General features: G+C 39.0%; 1 protein-coding gene across 2 annotated transcripts in view; it reads right to left on the bottom strand.

Moving 5' to 3' along the window:
• The window catches only part of pax7a (paired box 7a), a 62,658-nt gene that overhangs the window by 33,933 nt on the left and 7,820 nt on the right, over positions 1–20,905 (bottom strand). For both annotated transcript variants that reach the window (XM_079597477.1, XM_079597476.1), the window contains exon 5: positions 3,444–3,643. In XM_079597477.1, the coding sequence (XP_079453603.1) occupies positions 3,444–3,643 (200 nt within the window). The remainder of the gene's footprint in view (positions 1–3,443; positions 3,644–20,905) is intronic.

The raw sequence follows: 20,905 nt of genomic DNA, 5'->3' as shown, positions 1-20,905 counted from the left end.
GACCTTATTAGATTCTACTAACTATAATAGCTGCATGGAAAATGCGCACAGCTTGTGAAAGGGGATCTATGTCAGAACGCAGGAGCTAGCAGCGTGGCTCTCTTATGACTGCTAACTTGCTAACTTCAGACTGAATTAGAACAGAATTCACTTAATCGTAGATGATTTCTAACAATCACCAGTCTTTCTGCCTCTCCATATAGCCGGTTGAAAATTCTCCCTTGGTTTCACTTAGTTTACACCGAGAATGGCCTGCAAAATCGTCTCCTTCTGCTAATGGTCTGAGCAGTGGCTTGGCTTCCTCAGATGTCACATGGCATTTACGTGGTGCTCATTCACCTCATGGAAGTAAAGCAGCAGGACTGTGAAGCCACAGGGAGAGAGATTCTGCTAGGGTACATAACCCTGTCACAACCCTTTAACAACCCGCTTCTATCAAACCAAACTGAAACCCAACCGGGTGAGATATGGTCTGGATTACCTGATTTGTCAGATAAAACCACAGAGGATCTGAGGAAGGTTGGGGTGGCTGGATGTGCTAAGGTGTCGATGAAGACGGGCAGGAAAAATAACAGGAAAATCTCAATTGGTGCAGTTATTTATCATAACTATCTGATTATCTGCTGTTAGCTTAAAACAATTTAGGAATAACTTCACAACATTCACCAATACAACAAAAATGTTAGCTAAAACTAAACTGAGGATAAAAAAAAAGATCAATTTATATTTAATTCTATATACTCTTTAACAGAGTTGAGCAAAATTGTAGAATTGTAGAATTGGCTTCCTTTAAATTCATGAGTGTGCATTTGAATTGAATTGGGCACATCCCACAAGAAGTTGGAATGACGGGAAGAGAAATGTATTCAATTGCAATTCAAAGAAATTCTAAACAGGACACACTGGTCAAATTTATTTGTTTAAATATTAATAAATATATAAACTAAATACAATTTAGATCTATAGATCTAACATTCCAACCTTCAAACTTCAATTTTAACCATTTTCAAAACTTTCAATCATGGCTTTGAAGAGCATATGTTTAAAGTCTAGTTTAAAAAAAACTAGTACTAGTTAAACCTATTCCTTACATTTACATTTAAATTCTGCATCCTGTTTGCTACCTCAGTTTAATTCTGAATGGTGCACAACCATCTTCATTTTACTTGCCATGCATATCGTTGCCGCAAGACTGCAGAATGAGGGCTTTCTAACACGCTCTGGAGTTGATGATCCAGGGGTGGAGAGGCCCCTCTTTTGGCCCCTGTCTCACCCCAATGCCCTCTTCTCCACTCCCCACTACACTGACATCTGCCAGATGGGTCTGCACAGCTGTGGCGGAGCAGGTCACCAGCCGGGCCAAAGGTCTGATCTCGCTCTGGCCTGGAAGGAATCTCTATACAGAAACCTGCAGACATACCCGAAGCCAAACCAGTGGGAACTTCTGCGAGACCCCCCTAATGGTAACTGCATGAAGAAGACTGCATTCTTGCCATGAAACAGCATGCCATATTTTATTAGAACACTTGAAAAAGTCTCTGCCAATGCAGCTGGCATAAGTTGGCATGTTCTAGTGGTGGAATGTCTTGTTCGGTCTCGTGCCAAACTCGCACACCTCACTGAATTAGTGTTTTGGGTGGGTTAAACGCATCAAGCGCCCCTTTATTGTCAGTCCAATGGGAGGTCAAAGTGTGAGCTATGATGAACTGCACTTTTATGAGTAAATCTACATGAGTACTCCACCAGACTAACTCTTTAAACAGTTAAACGTCAATGGCAAAACCACATGAAATCTGCATTTGGAGGGGGGCAGATTTGGGGAGGGGAAGAACTTTCACAATAGACTCCACAGAGAAATGGCACAATCCCCCCTAAAAACTGGACCAAGCGCCGAACAACATTGAAGACCTATGGCTGTTGTTTACTGAGCTTAACCAGAGTCACTTTCTTAGGGTGACCTTTTTGGAAGATTCAGTTTGAGTTGACCTTTGGAGATTTTCAAAGTGTTCCAGAATTAGATTATGAGAAAAATTGCATTAACAAATTATATCCATGAGTTGAATACCTCAGCTTTTCACATGATATCCCTTTAGCCCTATTATGTGAGAGGGGGAGATGTGTCCTTTTCGTTATTCTGCCTTGTTCAAGGTTTTCTTCTGGTTCTATCTCTTGTCATTTACATCAGTTACCATAAATACACCAAGTACCCCCGGGGATTCTTGCGGGCCAAGAAATGCACAATTGACCTACAAATATGGCTCATTCTTTGCCATAACATGCTGGAACAGAAGACGCCTGTCTTTGACAACCATGTGGCTTTTCATTGACCAATTAGAGGTGTTTTTTCACACTCTTGGTCTTACGCTCATTATCATCACTGCTAATATGGATCTACCATCCATGTTAGCAGTGATGATAATGAACATAGGAGTTCTAGTATTTTAACTCGGGACTTTCCCATTTCACCCTTTAGAAATCCCCAAGACGCCACTATCTTTTGCAATGCTGTTTAAGTAATAATGAATGCTTTTACATACACCAGAGCTTAGCAGACATAAACCTACAATCAATGCAAATCGGTCCCCTAAACACATCATGTGTGAAATATTGCAAGAAAACAGGCATAGCATAAATCTCTCAACATTCTCCCAAGAGTGTGGAAGCAACCATTTAGACACATATGTCTTCTTTCTTGAATGCTAAGAGACAGACAAAGACATATGTTGAATCAGTTACCCTGCCTATGTGTACGTTCTGGTGAGGAACCTAAGGATAGATTGTCGAGATCTACGGAGGACGACATGAGGGTGAGAGTTTGGAGAAACCTAGACCCCCGACCCCCACCTTGCCGAGTCTTTTACAAGCGCTTGATTGATTAATGTTGTTGTCAGGGAACAGAGTCCCCAGAGTAAACCAGAGGGATCCTTTCTGATATGTAGAGGGATTTACAAGTAGCGGCCAGCTTTCAAGTGCTGGGAAGCGATCGCCGGCCAAGGGAAGAGATGAGAAATCCATCAGGAATGCATTTTGTCTGTTCCTCTTTCTTCCCTTCTCTTTTTCCCCCATCCCTCTTTTTGTCTCCCACTAGTTCGGAGTGCAGCTGCTGCTATAATTCTACTGTATTTGCTTTGCGATGTTACATAAAACTATAGGGTTCACAAACTGTCAGGAAGCGTCCCAAAGACTCGGGGTGAAAGTAATAGGGCTCCAACTGACATCTGACCAAGAGTGATGTACTCCCGGAGGTCAAACAATTAGTCTCTGCAGACTAAATAAATATAACAAACACCGCCAATAAACAGAGGCATGTGGATGACAAGAGAAGAAACGACTCCAACAGGAGGTAAAACAAACGTGATAGTACTCAAACGTAATACATTCAAGGTCAACTGCAAAACTGTCCAGGAGAAATACAAATATCTGTGCAAGTGGGCGTATCTCACCTGTACACGAGCCTCGGTCAGTTTGGTCCTCTGTGCGAGCTCCTCTCTGGTGTAGATGTCGGGGTAGTGTGTCCTCTCGAAGGCCTTCTCGAGCTCCTCCAGCTGCTCCGCCGTGAAGGTGGTACGGCTGCGTCTTTGTTTCCGCTTCAGGGGCAGGTCTGGCTCCGACTCTATATCTGAACCTTCGTCCGTACGATTACCTGTGTGCACAGTTTGGAAATAAGTCTTTGAGTGGCTTTGAATATCAGCACGAGCTTTAAAAAAAATAACACGTTATTTTACAAAATTTGATGCATACAGCAATTAAAAACCTCAGCTGTCATCTTTAAGCGACAGTGTAGCAGCACATTTGTCAACGGAAAACGACCGGCTATCACGACGATATTAATGCTTCCGTTATCTCGACATGTCAATGGAGCGCTAGATACCGTTTTATTGGGTCTTATTCATATGTGAGAAGTCTTCAGACACATAATCCTGCCACTGAGCCCTGGAGAGGCCTGGGGGACGTAACTGTGAGGGTTAGGGTAATCTACACCAGACACCTTGCTCTAGCACGTCCGCCTTATTCTCTCTTCAGCGGCCTGGGGCTAACTCCTAAGAGCAAGTGTTTGAAATAAGAATGTATGAGACTTCTGGGCCATTGAATCCCTCCCTTTGTGTTTCAAGCTAGTGTTCAAAATATATTACAACATATTTTACATTACTTTTTTTTTTCAGGCATGCAGTCAAAGACAAGTGCAGATCGCAGTTGGCAGTTTGCATTTTAGCCAGAGGAGTATTTCCCCGGCACAAAGACGAACACTACTACGACCGAGCCAAGAGAAGCGTTTGTAAGGAGAGATATGGAGTGTGTTAAGATATATTACTGAAATACATTACCATGATAATTGATTCTAAAATTGCATCATACTTTATTTGTGAGCCACCTCTGTATATCTATTCACGGCAGCAGAAAGCTTGTGAAAGGTCCTGTCACAAAAATCACACTTCTACATTTGCTTTCTTAAAACGCATGAGTGCTAACAAGCAGCGTAGCTTGAGTCTTGCTCCAGGCCCTTTGGTCTTGCATCATCCACGGGGGAAAGACAGAAAAGAAGGGCTTCGAGCTCCTTCCCCCGCAACGCCACAGCTGCCACGACGGAGACAAATCTCCTTTGAGCCATCGTGCGCGCTCTCTGCCCACTGCTGATCAGCAGGTTCCTGCACCCTGGACCACTTCACACGAGTTTTCCTGCATCTCTGTTTCCTTCTGCCAGACCAGAGCCTGATCATCTCTCCCAAACCCCCATCTGCCAGGCCTCTTCTATGGCTGATAGGCTGCCAGGAAAAGAGGTTACAAAAAGGCCTGTGGGAGTGCGAAAGTGTGTGTATATTAGTATGTGCATGGGCGTGCGAGTGTGTCCGTGCGTATCGGCGAATGCATTCTTCTCGGTGCATGTGCAAGTATTGGGTGCACTTGAAACTGACAATAGAGGAAAAACAACCACCTAACGCAATGCAACCATAACAATAAAAAGTACCAAACTGCAGGCGTACAAGTGATTTGGTGCATGCTTGCGTATCCATGCATGCATTATTCTTGGTGCTTGCACAATAGAAGAAGCAAAATGTATAATTATCAATAAAACTCTGCACTTACAAGTATGTTAGTGCATACTTGTGTATCAAGAAATGCATTATTTCTGGTACACGTGGATGCACATGGAAATAATAAATATTAAACACAAAACAATCTAGAGGTTTGTGTATTTACTCATGCATTCTTCTCGGTGCATGTGCAAGTATATGGTGCAACGACATCAACAACAGAAGGAAAAAAACCTTCCGCAATGCAACCGCTTCAAGACGAACCAAACTGCTGCATTCTCCAGACCGGCTCTGGAGTTTAATTAAACAAGGAATTAGCGGATTATATGGAGACTATCATTACAGACCACTCGAGCAGTCTTCACAGAATGTCTTTTTGTCTCCCCAAGCTCTGGCTCAATGATTCTCAATGGATTACATGCGACCGCAGGACATGAGTCCGCATTCATTAAATCAATTCCTCCATCTTCCCCCATTTAATAAAGATTGATTTTTTACAACACTGCCTGGCACTCCAGCACACGAAAAAAAAATCTTGAATATACAAAGTTGAATATGTACATATCCTGGATATCCCTTTGTTGGTTTTCATGAGGATGCGCCAGAGCGATTTGTTGCTAACACACCATGACAACACTTGAGACTGGCGCAGTGGTCTACGGATCACTTTCCAAAGTCACCTCGGCATCCTGAGGGGGAGGGAGAGACGTGCCGCTGTGATTTTTGTTTCATTGCACAGTTTCGCCACATGATTCATGAGGCAAGATTCTGTCAGCGTACCCTGTCCTCATGCCTCTTTGTTTTCTTTCTGTCCACACGTTGGACACATCAAAGACTTTTTGCTTTAACTTACAAACATACTGTAACCGTATCAAATCCCACCGCACGTCTTTTGTACTGAAATGTTTTTTCAAAAAACATGTAATCAAGAGGCAAAACTCAGAAACAAAACTCAGGTTGTTGTTGTTGCCGTCTCACAAGCTCTAGCTCTAGCTCAGCCGTCTTGCGAGCCCAAGACTGAAGGTCAACAGGCCCCCTGACAACAGCAAAGGATTATGGTAATGAAACAGATGCTGGCAGAGATAGAGCAGTGAGAGGGGCACGATACAGGCCTCATCTCTGTCCCGAAGTGATCCACTGATTGGGATGCTAGCTTTTATCAAGGGAACAGAAGCCCCAAATGGGTTCAGATAGGTTATGGCAGTCATGTAATGTACTACAAGCATATGGTCCCTGCAAGCTGCTAATGGAAGCGTGGAGGCTGACTGTTTAAGTGCAAAATTAGATGGCTAAATATATGCAAGTTTGAACTAAATTATCACCATTACTTCATAAAATATATGGCTTTCTTTCCTTGTTTAAAATGCACTATTACCACCGTAATCAGGGGACCAAAAAAAAGCAGCAGTTAATTTGCACTTTAAGCCCAAGAAGATGTGAGGTCAATTCACAAGAACTCTTCCCTGTTTTAAAACAATAAGGTACATCCTGACTAATCCTCCACACAATAACCGAGCTGTAATTCTATTTGAGGGTTCTGGGGATATTGATAAAGTCCTCTGCTCATTTATCAGCCAATTAAAGCCTAATTATGTTCCATTCATTCTGTGCTACAGCCTGAATGTTTTTCCTCCAGGGCCCAACGTGATCTTTAACGAAATGTTGACTTTGTGCCGAGTATTTAATTTGCAACAAAATCAGGTGCGTACAGATTGCTCTGACGAATTTTAGATTGTATTTCATTTAAAAACCAAACCCTTTTGGAGCAGAGGGCTAGAAGAAGATAAACCGTCACGAGAAGCTTCTCTGCTTCTTGGATGCATGAATTACTAAAGCCAAATCTTATCCATTTAGGGCCCATTATCTGCAACAGTTAAGCCAACATACATATTTAGCGCAACCTTGGATTAAAGGGGTAGTAGTTCACCCAAAACTTAAAATACGGTCATCATTTGCTCACCTTTCTTCTGAGGCACGCAACATTTATTTTAAAGAACATTTGGTTTTAAACAACATTAAAGTCTTTTGTGTTTGATTGAAAAAAGAAATGCAGAGAGTTTGCATTGCAAACGATCTCTTTAACAGTAATGTGACCATATCACAAAAGTCCTATATTTAACTGTTGAATAAAAGACTACTGTATGAAATTATCTTGTGTACTGATTTTTTGTGCTTATATTTCCCATTTTAAATAGCTTACATACACTTTTAAAAAGTGTTAAATGGAGGTTTTTGCAGCCATTTTGGGTTCTCAAAGAATCTTTCAATGAACTTAAAATTACCATTTTGATCATCTAAAGAGTCATTTTCCACTATAAAGAACCTTTTGTCCAATGGACGCTTCCATTAATGTTAAAGGTCCATCATGGAACAATCGATGCCAATAGAAGAAGAACCTTAGTGTTAAAAATACATTCCTTCTCTTCTCTAAGAGCTTTTAAAAAAGTAATCAGTGAGTTAAAGGGATAGTTCACCCAAAAAAAATTACATTAGCCATTGACTTCCATAGTAGGGAAAAAAATACTATGGAAGTTAATGGCTACCGTCAACTGTCTGGTTACCAGCATTCTTCAAAATATCTTCTTTTGTGTTCAATCAACAAAATAGAGAAACTTATTCTGGTTTGGAACGACATGAGAGTGAGTAAATGATAACAGAATTTTAAGCTTGCAACGCCAAGGTTATGGGTTCGATTCCCAGGGAAAGCAAGAACTGATAAGAATGTAAATGTGTACCTTGAAATGCAATGTAAGTCGCTTTGGATAAAAGTGTCAGCCAAATGCATGAATGTCAATGTAAAATGATAAACTCTGCAAAGAGGCCTGACCGAATGGCTAAATCAAAATACAAACAAAATGATTTGGCCTACTAAAAAAAAGTACCATGTTACTTTACTCATTTAGTAGCATGGTCTGATACACCACTGCACCATGTTGCCATAGTACCTTTTTGTAAGCGAAACACATTCATGGATAACTAAATCCCAGCTAAAAACAGTCTTTGTCTTCATGATCTATCTATATCGTTTTAATTATATCACCCAACAGCATCAAAAGTGATTTGCGCAGCTCATCTGAAAATAGAGTACGATATATCATTACCAAACCTAAGATCCTAAAAGGATGTCAAAGATCCTTATAGAAAAAAAAAAAGACAATTGAAAAGCACGATTGAGCCAGAATTCAAAGTGCAGCTTTTGACATCATCAGAATCCCAGGAATTAGTCAGGGATGGCGGATAATAAAAAGCCTCCATGACACAGTGAGAAGGAGGTAGAGGCGTCTCCAACCTCATCTGCTAAGATTGCCTTTGAATCAGTATTAGCTCAACATTACGGGGAAATTCTATGCAGCCTTTTTTTTTAATACCGTAACCAATGTCCTCAATATCAGCTGTACCTTGCAAACTACCCAAGACAGAGTGACAAAAACAGACAGGGCTTTTTGCAGTGCGGCATTAGCTCATAATGGCTCATTTTGAAAAGCATATTAGTTCCAGCATAATTACAATCAAGTCTTACGCTTGCTATTTTACAGGCATTCAATAGGACCAGCCTCGGAGCTGCAAATGACACCAGTTGAGTGCAACTGACAACACATCTTCCCCCTTTTCTTCCTTCGGCATCTTCCTAAACCCCCCACATTCCCACAGGACAAAAATAACAGCGTCCCTGCTTAATTTTTGTTTACATGTTTATTTTGTACATGCCTTTGTGAGAGTCACTGGAGCAATTATACTTTTTGTCACTCCAGGAGGAGGAGAGGGGAATCATAATGCCGAACAGCCCGTAATGAGCCGAGTTTTCGCCGCGCGATCTGATTTGATATCTCTGACATCCATCTGCCTCTCTTCGCAATCTCTCTGGCTCGCGGCCTGAATATAAAACTCTGCGTGTTTCCTCAGGTCTGTTTAGGGATTGAACCTTTGATACTGGTGTGCCTACGGTGGGAGAGGGAGGTGGAGAAGCAGCGAGATCAAATAACTGACAGAAAAATTTGCATTGTTGAAGAAGGAGCTTGAACGTACTTTTCCGGTCCTGCCCCCACAGGGTTAAGGCAATCTGACGAAATGTTCAAACAGCAACATTTACACACAAAAAAAGTCCATGAAAAGACTTGGATTAACAAATACATATACATATATACACTATGATGAAATATTGCATTCTCACAATGAAAAAAGAATCCCTAAAGGAAGGTTGCTCAGTTATCAATAACTTCACTTCAAGTTTCTCCCAAAATGCATGTCTTTAAAAAATCAATGCAAATGAGAGAATTGTTGAGATACATCAAGTAAAAGCAGCTCAGATCATTTGGCCTTGGAAAAATTAACGAGAAATGCTCATATGGAGATCTCTGGCCTTGGTTAAAGGCTTTTAAACAGCGTTGTTGAGATTTCTTCTGAAACGGCAACTACAAGAGCTTTTTCTTCAGGAGAACTGTTGGAGAAGCAGGAGATGTCTACATTTGCCCTCCAATCGATCTCATCTTTTCAACAATTCAGGTACTAAAGACATATATGCGAGTTTGCTTTCCTACAGACAATACTGGAAAGAAACAATGCCCACGTCATCAAGGCGTTGACATGCATTTTTAGTTAGAATAAAACATAAAACCAAAGTATTACTGTAAAGTGCAGGATAGGCAGACTTAGATGATGCACTTGCTTTTAAAATACAAATTAAAGCATCTGACCACTCAAAAATGTGTAAACAATGTTGAGTTGCTCTAATGCATTATTAGGTCAAATAAATATAAGCCTCCGAACCAAACATCTTGTTAACAATCCAGTTTTCAGTTACATGCCGCCCTGTTCCCAATGCTAAAGAGAATTTATACTTTATCAGGCAGTCGAAAGTTGCTTCAAAACTTCTGCTATCGGAGTTAAAAGTTCATATTTATACAAGGTAGCCTATGAAAGTCAACGATTCCACTGCGAGCTTTATAGTTGAACAGTCTCTTGTGTCTCATTGCCATTGTCAAAAGCAGTCTCACAGGAACGTTCCTCTTTTGCTTCCCTTTTCACAACATTCGGGATAAAAATCACATCCTTTAGAAATGACGAGAGCGGCGGAGAGAAAGACGAGCCCAAAGAAAATAGACGAAAGGGAAAAGGAGCAAAAGGAGGGGAGGGTCTATAATCTTTGGCTCCCACAACAAACAATTAGAGCTTTTTTTCTTTCAGAGAGGTTGAAAAAAGAGGTTTAAGAGAGGCGCAGAAGAAGCAGCTAAGGCGTTGGTCTTTTATAGCTCTTGTCATGTGGGTGAAGGCGCAGGGCGGCCATAGGAACACACGCCTAACGTCCAACAACAGGCTGGGCCCCGGGCCCCTTCGTGCTTTCAGCCTGCATAGACGCTGCACCTCAGGGGGCCATTAGAGCCTGAATAGGGCCCTGACAACCCCGCGTAGCTCAGTGGGGTATCGATAAATGCTGACATATTGACTCCCTATGCCCCAGTGCCAGGGGACAGGCGTGCCGAAATATGAGCGTGAAGGACTTGAACGGCAGGATTTTATACATAAAACATCGATACAAATATACAGTGGAGTCCAAAAAGACCGTCTGAGACCGATAAAGAAACCTGTACTCTTTTGCATTTCGTTTTTTCCCTGCAAAATCATATTATCAGGATAAAAATTTCAGTGAGAAGTCACATCATCTGTTTTACAAATTTGATTTGTTTTTTCCCCCCAAAGTTGTAAATAAAGCAATGATTAGTAGAGTATTTAAAATACTAGCTTAAAATTTCACATTTAATTCAACTGCAGTTCCTTTGTAATTATCTGTGAAATTTACTAGCAATTTATGAAGTTTCAACGTTCATCCTACAAATTTTTTTCAGTGTAGTGCAAAATGTCTTATTTAAAACAACTTTTCTTTGTTTTAAAAACTTTCCTAAAACTAAAATCTGCCCTAAAAATGTTTTCAGTGCCCCTTTAAAAAAATGTATTCTTGCAAACATCGTCTTAGCGGTTGACGTCCTAATTACATTTTGATTCACTTCACCTGTGGGGAGAAACATTCACAGAAGAAGCCATTTTTCATTATATTCACAATCTAAGGAAAGGAACTACATGTTTTCCAGTTTGTGCAACCTTTTGAGTCACAAATACTGAGATAAAAACACAGAATTCCCCTAAATGTTGTCCCAACTAGTCAAACACAGTTGTCTGAGGCTATGTTTACACAGAAACGATCTGAAGAGAAAACGCAAAAGTGGCGTTGCGTTATCACTTTTTATTCTGCGTTTAAACGAGCGTTATGGGGGGGAAATCAGCATGCATATGGTGACGCAAAAGTGTGTGAGATTGGATGTAGTGTGCACTCCAGGCGGCTAGGTGGCGATGTGGAGCACTGAAAGTGAAAGAGACGCTGACACAGTTTTTCATGTTTAATACGGTAAAGCTGCTGCTTTAACCCTCGGCTCTTCGCGTGTCGCTCAAAAATTAAATTTTTATTTATTTATTTTTGTCAATGAAATTAATACTATATTTTAGTTTGATAATGTTTTGTTATTTTCCAGTACTGGCGCATGCCTGTGACGTAAACGCGTACGGGACGACGAGAGCAGATGGGTGCCTTCACTGTCTAGCAGACTTTTGCGTTTTTACCGTTTAGACGGGAACGCGACGGTGGAGCGTTTTAAGATTTCCACTCTGGAGGGTGGTTTCACTTTTTTGCGTTTTTAAGCCCCAAAAACGCAGTCGCCGTCTAAACGAAAGGCACATCTGATCAAATATCTTTACGTTTTCACCCGTGAGCGTTCTCGTGTAAACAGGGCCTGGGCAAACATAAGTTTAAACTGAACAAAATTGCTCAAATGTTAAGAGTTTGCGAGTTCCATGGATGCATTGCAGCATGAATAAACATACAAATTATGAATATAAGATTATTGTTTTGCTGTTTGCTGACTTTTCAAAAATGTATTGTTTTATTAAATTAAAATTTGGTGAACAGGAAATCTGTAGTTGCCTTGTTGGATTTATTGGCTGAATGAGGCATTTTGTATTTAGTGAATGGACAAATTCAAATGGACAAAACAAAGTAGTGTTACTCCAGAAAAGACAATAGTTGAGAGAACCTAAAAATCTGAAGTTGCATATAATTTCTCGAAAATTTTATTTTGACAGTGCACACGCACAGTCCGAGCAGGAATATTTCGAACAAAGTCCTTTTGAATTCCTGTCACCACATGGAGCGAGAGAAATGAGAAATGGAGGATGCTTCCCCGAGCCGTTTTCTTGAGGGTCACCCTATACCTCTGTTCCGAGGGAGCGAGGCTTAGTTTTCTCTACATTCTTCCTTTTTGCCAAAATGGGATTGTGTTTCTTGGGGTTGGGTCCCTGCTAATTAAGGTCACAGCTAAAGTAATGAAATTAAGAAGGACCACAAAGCGAAAAAGGGAACCCAAGGGGTCCGTGCCAACAGTGCAGAAGCCCCTTCAGAGGGCTGTGAAGGGGAAAAGCAATGCAGGAAATCAAATACTAACTCTGAGCTCTGAGAAGCGCCTGTTTATTTTACCCAGAATGTAAAAGGATGGAGTTTAGGTAGGAGACAGAATGCACTCAAGGATTGAGATATGTGCCTGAAGGACGGCTTCGGAGTCAAGGCATATAATTCTTTCATCATAAAGTGGTTATATAGTACAGTCAAAACTCAGTGTGAGTTCACTCTGGAGGAGAATATCGTCAAAAAAAATCCCCCCAAAAGATATTATGGGGGAAAAAAAACGAATTTCCATACCAATTGTTAATCTCTCCTTATCGAAAGATGCTACTCCTGGAAGGTACGAAACTTGCATGGATGATCCATAGGTTGCTCTTTAAAAGCTCAAGAGATGCATTGGAAATGTTAGGTTTCATCTATGTATGCTAAAATTTCTCTTAAAAAAATAAAATAAATTTTAACCATATTTTCCAGAAATAAAATCAGGGGAATGTTAGGCTATGTGAACAAACTCCTCTGGAAAAACCTTCAGAATATAAATCGGAATAAAACTAAGGTTTGGTGCATGTAACGTAAAGTGAAGATTTCTGACAGCTTTTAAAGATATGAATTGTAAATTGAAATCTACTGGCGCAAATATATAATGTATGTGTAATCAAATAAACACTTAAAGGGATAGTTCACCCAAAAATGAGATTTCTGTCATCATTTACTCACCCTCGAACCTGTATGGATTCTTTCATCTGCTTAACACAAAAAAAAGAAGAATATGGGTAACCAACAGTTAATGGACCCCAGTTTTCATTTTTGGGTGAACTATCCCTTTATTTCAGATGTTTTCTTTCCAGTAGCCTGAAGACATGTTGTTGAAGCCCAAAAGTGTTTTTACCTGTGGTGTCTTGTGCATAGCAGGAGAATTTAAAGAGAAATGTTCATATCGAGATTTTCACATTTGATGTCAGACTTTTTCTCACACAAAACATCTGAGAAGCAGCAGACTACAGCAAAGGTCTCAATTTTTGATCACTCCTGTCTAATACTATTGAGATATGTAATTTAATGATGAAAAACCTTGGGGGGGATCTGCTCTCAAACATCAACCCAGAGCCTTTTCCTTTTTCCGCTTTTGATTCTATGCATACTAGCCTACATGAAATTCCCAAGACATTCTTCAGGACATAAGGAGGTGTTTAATATTTCCTGTTTTTTGAGTTTACATCCGCGAACAGTCACAGAAGCTGATGGTAAAGTCAGAGATCAGCGCTCTATATTGTGTCTTTGGACCGTAAGGGCATTTCAAAATGAGAGTGTACATTCCCCTAGGGAGGGTCCGACAGGGGACGCCTTAAATAAACCCATTAGTTAAAAATGGAAGGCTTGGCTTTTTCCCTTTGAAGTTACAGGGATTGCTCGCTCCTCACCGCTCGCTGTCTCTAAGCTCACCGGTCCACTCTTGCGTATTTTTTAACTTGGTGGAAAGAAGAAACACATTTCTGATTTGCAACACTCTAGGAACGTGTTTATTGTCTTTCTGCACGGCCTTAAAAAACGAGCGGCCACACGTTACATGAAAATAATGAAGAATCCATTTGCGAAGCAGGTCAAAAGCATAAAATGGGCGATGTTATGGCCGTAAGTAGCATGAGCTAATGGTGATTTTAAAGCAGTCGAGCATGGTGTGAATGGCTCTAATTCATCAGCTCTGCGACTGGGCACACGGCTCGAAACTTAATTAGTGTTGCACATTATGTGGGGCATTTTCTCCATTGTAATAAAATTAGAGAGAATGCTTGCTGTACTTTCTAACACGCCTTGCTGTAACGGGGGATGACAATAATCCGCCGGTGTCCGTGCCAACTGTCAAAAACTTTGACATCTATGGCAGACGGGGAGAAACACAGGGGGGGATTCAGACATTTTTTAGGCATTTAGCTCTATTATGATCCTGTGTTTTCTTCTAACATGGGTAGTAGTGAAGAAAACAGAAACTCTTTAACACAGAATAAGCAATGTTATGTCTGTCACTGAACATGGCATGCATTTCAAGCGAATCCCCTCTGATGTATCAGTCAAGAAATCACAACGTGCCGAATGTTTTCATAAGCAGTGGTTGAATATAAATATACCACAAATATAAGACCACACAGATCTTAAGAGACACCAGATCCAATCAAAACAAAGCCAACTATTTAAATATGCTGCTTTGTTTATAAGGGTAAAAACGATCTGATGTTGACCGATGGAGGATGGGTGAAAAGATCTTAGATGTTCTTTGTCTAGTTTTATAAAAATACTGGACACTGATACATTTATACAGCATTTTTTACAGACTTACACTATTTGGTATGAGTAGATGCTTCCTTGTTTTAATAATACAGCAAATTTCAAGACTTTTAGAGCATTGAAACTTGATTCATTGAGTTTAATTATAAGTTCAAATCACACCAGACTATGCCAATAAATGACCAAGTTTTGAAAATTAAACATTATGCTTGCAGACGCATAATTACTAAACAATAAGAAAATGTCTCTTTTTCTAATCATGTGAAAACAAAGCCCATCGTGCATGTATCATCGTATTATCTGTGATGAATGTAAAGCTCTGCGTTCAGTATCATTACATCCGATAAGAAGCATTTTTTTTGAGCCAGACAATTCAAATCACAATCCTCACAATGTGCTTCACATAAAACCCTGGAGAAAACAAGAGACACTTTTCCTTTCTATTTGTTTTCGGAGAGCTATCCTGAGTGTGTGACAAGAAAGGAGTCTAAAACAACCAATTAAAGCAAAATTGCCTTCACTCTAGGAAAAACATCGAGTCAAAGCCCCATGGGAACTACTACAGAGCGCTGAGCACTCTTGTCCTCTCCAATGGCACGGTCAAGATCCGCCAGACGAGCACAGATAGATAGATAGATATAGATAGGAAGACTTTTGGAAACATTGTTTTTCCACTTGCATGAGATGCAACCCTGATGTCAACTCATTCCTTAACCAATATCTCCCTCCGCCTTTGAGTAAAACCTTTGCAAAAAATGAAACAACACTTTCTTGACACCGACCGAGACCGATTAGGAATGATCTATGATTACAGAATTTGTCCAATAAAGTTTTCAAAAAGTCCTGTGCTCTACAAAAATTGCCATTGCAATGGGAAAAATATGAGATCTCTTTAATATGTCGATTGTTTTTCCTAGACAGCAATTAGATTACATGGAAAGCTAATAGAAACCCTAGTGAAAAATAAATATACTAAAATGTATTTGAAATACATTTACAAATACATTTACATACTTAAATACCCTGCAATTCTACTGTTGGTATACTAGATTGGTATACTTTAAGTCTGCTAAATTGGAAATTAAGTAATTTTTTACTTAATACCTCAGTTATCCTGAAATAGTGCTGATGTTCAACTAAAGGTATACTTAAGTATATTTGTGCTAAAGTGGAACTATTGCAAGTACACTTTAAATATTATGCATTTAAAGACTGATATTATACAGAGATCATACTATCCTTATACTAATAGTGATATTAAAACACATTTTAGGCTTAATATTAAGAAATGTGCACTGTGCAATAAATGAGTACTCCAAATAAAGTTTAATTATAATACTTATATCAGTTAGTCTCAAGCGATATGTCAGCATATGTTAATGGATTTGTACTTTGCCTGAAATAAATATTCATCACATTTTTTCTCAGAAATAAATGACATGAGCTTCAATTCACATTTATTTTATAGCTAAAAAAAGTACTTCTTTGTGTATATTATAGAGAAACAAAGTTAACTGAGAATGTTTCTGAGCTATAAACTCTGAGAAAAAACAGTTTTAATGTATTCAAGTGTTATAAATGTGCATTCAAATAATCAGCTGAATATATCAAATATGATTTGCGCCCAAATTGGATTGTCAATAACAATAATATCAAGAACTAAATCTCTAAGGAGAATGAAAAAAGAAAAGAAAATAATAATAATAAAAAAGAAAAAATGGGTACTTGAGATCCATCATAGCTTAAAGCCTAGAAAACGAACACATTATTGATCTTTTCTTGGGTTTCTTTCTCTCCGCTGTTTGTTTAGAAGAGCCTCATCCCCACTAATAGCTGTCTCCGCGCATAATCTCCCTCCTCCCCTCCCTAACCTCTTCACGCTCCTCTTTTCACACAGTTAAAGTTAGCCGCCTCGCTGCGGTGATTGTGTTGCTAATGTTGACACCTGCCAGAGCGAGGGCTGTGTGTGCTTCACTGCAGTCTGATGCACTGGGATCTCTTCAGGAAGATCACCAGTGCCAACCACACGCTCTACAGTCGGATAGAGAAAGAAGACAGCAGAAGGAAAGTTGAAAGAGAGATACAGAAGAGTTCGGATGGTCTTTGTGGGTGTGATTGGGCAGATTGCGGGTGCAAGATCACTAAATGTGACAGAAAAGTTATTTGACATCAATATACAGACTGAGATTATTTAAACCTGGAAATACACAGGGTCTTTTGGGATTTTAATGGGGCGGATGACGTAAAATAAAGAACATTTAACATTGTGCGCCATTTATATGTCTTTAATCAAATGAGCAAATGAGTAACATGTGACTCTGTATATAGATTCTCTTGCTTCTAATAAAGCATAAGATGCTCTCAAATAGTGGAACAAGATCATCAGGTTTTCTAATGCTGTGAATGCTGCCACAGAAAATAAGTATAACTTGTAAAAATAGTGCGCATTTTCACTAGTCTCAGACTTTATGGAGCCCACCTCATGAATAGCTTTCTTTGTCATCATGACATAAACATTTATGCATCATAAGACTGTAAACCCTAACGCTCAAAATAATTCATTGGTTTGAGTAGAGCCAACTCAAATTAAACAAATTACTTTTATGAGTATTTTGAACTTTCTGTTTCTTTTCAGTTCACAAAACTGACACATTTTTAGTAATCTGAAATGTTTCCTTGTTTTGAGTTTTATGAACTTAAATTTAACTGAAACTGGGCTGGGATTTCTATTTCCCAGCATGCTTTGCCATGACACTCAAAAGGGAGAGTAAATGCACAAATGAAGTGTTATATAATGTTTTTGGTGCAAGATTAATGTTAAATGGGAGATTTAGTAGTGTTTAATGTTTTGTTATGCTAGTTAAGAAGAGTTTCTGTTGTGTTGGTTCGGGTTGACCATCAACGGTGACGAGTGGATAAAGTTAATATTGCTGTTTAAAGTGAATATTAAAGTTTAATATTGCTTTGCTCATTTAGCAAGTGCTCAGCTCTGCTAATGATATCAAAACATTGCGTTACAAATGAGCAAGGTAGCATTTATTGAATTAGCTTCTTAAATTTAGCAAAGTACTACACATATTTAAGTTGAGATTACATGATCATTTTAAGTTAAATGCATGACTTACTCAAATATTTCAAGTTACACGTACAAAATAAAAATCTGCAAGTTCTGCTTACACTTACTTACTTTTTTTTTTTTTTTTTTAAATGAACATGAACCAAAATTGATCAGTACAACAAATGTAACCATCAGAAAACATCTATGACATTTAAGACAGATGACTTCACTCACACAGAAATAAAAGGTAACAGCGCAGCCAAATATTCCCTGCAAGGCCTGGAGGAAGAACAGCTCTTGGTGTTGGAGTGGGGATTCACCCCCAGTCCCTACAGATGTACATTAATGCAGACAACACACTGAGCCCGTCTCTTCCACAAGCCCTCTTCACCAAACAGGCTGCTGTCCAGCCCCATCGTGTCAGTTTGAAGCCCCCATTCAAAAGTATTCATGCATCTGCCTTCGAGGCACAATGGCCGCTAGTTTATAAACTGTCTGCCTGCGAGCCCAAAAGCTTTAGTCCACATTGTTTTCATACCCTTAATAAACTTTTTGAAGGAGTTCATCAACTGGCCTGAATAGCCTGTGCACTGAATCTCAAGACAGAAAATAACAGAGATCTTTTTTCTTCTGCTCTTTTCTTTCTTTCTTTCCTTTTTAGGAGCAGTTTCTCTGACAATGGAGAGAGAAGGCTGTTAGACTTCAGAGGAGTCTTAGGCCCAACACACACACACACACAAAAAGAAGAAGGCAGCATTCAATTAAAAGAACAAAATGCTTTCCATAAAGGGGAAGGAGACAATTGATTTTTTTCCTCCATTCAAAAGTGAGAGGATGATCCGAGCATCACTTCATATCTTATTCCAAAAGAGAAAAACACACATTCAAATGCACACAAAGTGTGAGAATGCAAACAGAGAGTAAATATGTTCACAATGCACAAAGAGCAGACTTTTGCAAAAGAGAGATCATTTCAAATCAACCTAGATATTTGAACAGAGATCATTTCAAATTTCATTAGGCTATAAAACAAATCGTGCTTCGTTTCATTCTAAGCTTGAAGAATCTGTTTTTATTTGTTCATTTTTCTAAGTGCTTCCTGTGACACGCGTTAGACAGGCAGGACAAATTTCAAAGAGGCAATAAATTTCAGCATTGGCTATAAGCCATTAATCCATTCTCATACCTTTAAAATGTGTGGAAAACTTAAAGGTCTTAAATGGGTGTCTTCTCTAATGAATTTCATCCCCAATTAAAACGGATCGCCAGAGTCCAAGTTGCGCCTCGCCTTTCGCCTGTGGGGTCCGGAAGACCGGAACGACTCCAAAAAACGCACAAACTTGCTAAATGAACAACCATAAAATATAAGGCGCAAAGTATACCCCGCCTTTCGTGCTTCACTAGTAAAATTAATAATTCGATTTATGAATAATAATTCATAATAAAAATGTTAAATTATAGTATAACAATAAATACATTAATATAAACATATATACATTATAATAGCCTGATAATAATAATAATAATACAGGAGAGAAAAGAAAATACTCAAATGCATAATCGTTCGTGTCTGTTTGCGAAGGAAGCGTTAAATTAGATTTGACAAGTTCAACGCGTTTGCTTCGGTCTCTGAAAGCCTGGTCAAGTTTAACAGTGTGCCGACTTCAAGTTATCAAATAATAATAATGATAATAATAATAATTATTATTATTATTATAAAGCAATGTATTACACAATATGGTAACACATTATTTTAATGTGCCCTTGTTACACGTGTTACATGTATTTACTATATAATACCTATAAATTATGCATAATTACATCAACCAAGCCCTAGCTCTATAATTAAATAAATAATTATTACTTAAATGTATAATTTAAGTAATATACCCTGTAACATGGAGACATAACAATAAAGTAACCTAAAATATATTAAATTATATATAGAAATCTACATAATGATTTAGTTATTTTGGTTTCCTTTCTTTGTTTTCGTTGTATTATTATTTCTTATTTGGATACATATAGTTGTTGCAACGGCTAAATTTAAACCAAACGATTATTCAATAATAGTTCTGCAAATAACTCTATTCATCAATCAGTGCGATTTGACTTTCGGATGTAGAATTGTATGAGTTCAGCGCATCACTTGTTGCTGAATGACTTTCTCAGCGGTGATTCTGACTCCATCAGCTGCGCGTACTGAAGCGCGATGACCTGCCCGAGTGTGAGAGAGGTCACCGGTCACTGCCATTTACCGCATCCCGGGATCCTCCATTGTTCCTAAAAGCCATTTGAACGGATCTCTAAAACACCGACCAACGGGACTGAAACGCTCCATTAGTTAAATCCACACGCGCGCGCTGGAAAAGAGTGCGTAAATGATTGCTAAGACAAATGCGTAAAATACAACGGAACAGATCCCAAATACATTCCTGCCATATTAACGATCCAGACTATTAAACAATTATTGCACTATTTTATATTCTCGAATGCATAAACAAAAATATAATAAATGTTTTAATGATAATTCTAAAACTAACATGCCTTTCATCGATGTGGGTATTCAATTATATCCTCATCAGCATGTCCTCTGACACATCATTTGGCATAAAGACCTTATTTTTATCACATAAATAAGAATTTTTACACTGCGCATAAGAGTGTTGCGCTCTGATTCCGGAACACAAAACTATTGTGTGTTCTGAAGCACAATCCATATAATTTCCATGTGCTATTGACAACAATACAACTGCAACGAAATAAAATATCTCTGGGAAATATTTTAGAAACGCACGAATCTTAATGATTAATTTGTTCAAAACGACAGCAAAATTAACACGATTGCGCACTATAAGTTTTGGATTCATCTTCAGGCCCCCTCCTCTCTCTCTCTCTCTCACACACACACACACACACACACACACTTTAATGAGGCATGCTCTCATCTGTATCGCAGCTTGTGTGTGTCAAGTGTGACCCGCCCTCGCAAATCAAATGGCTAAAACGGAAATGACAATTTACATGTCAGAATCAATTGTGTATTTAAGCCCCCATTACAAACATTAACCAGATACGAACGCA

Source organism: Phoxinus phoxinus, assembly GCF_949152265.1.
Source record: "Phoxinus phoxinus genome assembly, chromosome: 22".
Taxonomy (NCBI): domain Eukaryota; kingdom Metazoa; phylum Chordata; class Actinopteri; order Cypriniformes; family Leuciscidae; genus Phoxinus; species Phoxinus phoxinus.
This window is presented reverse-complemented; position numbering and strand designations above follow the sequence as displayed.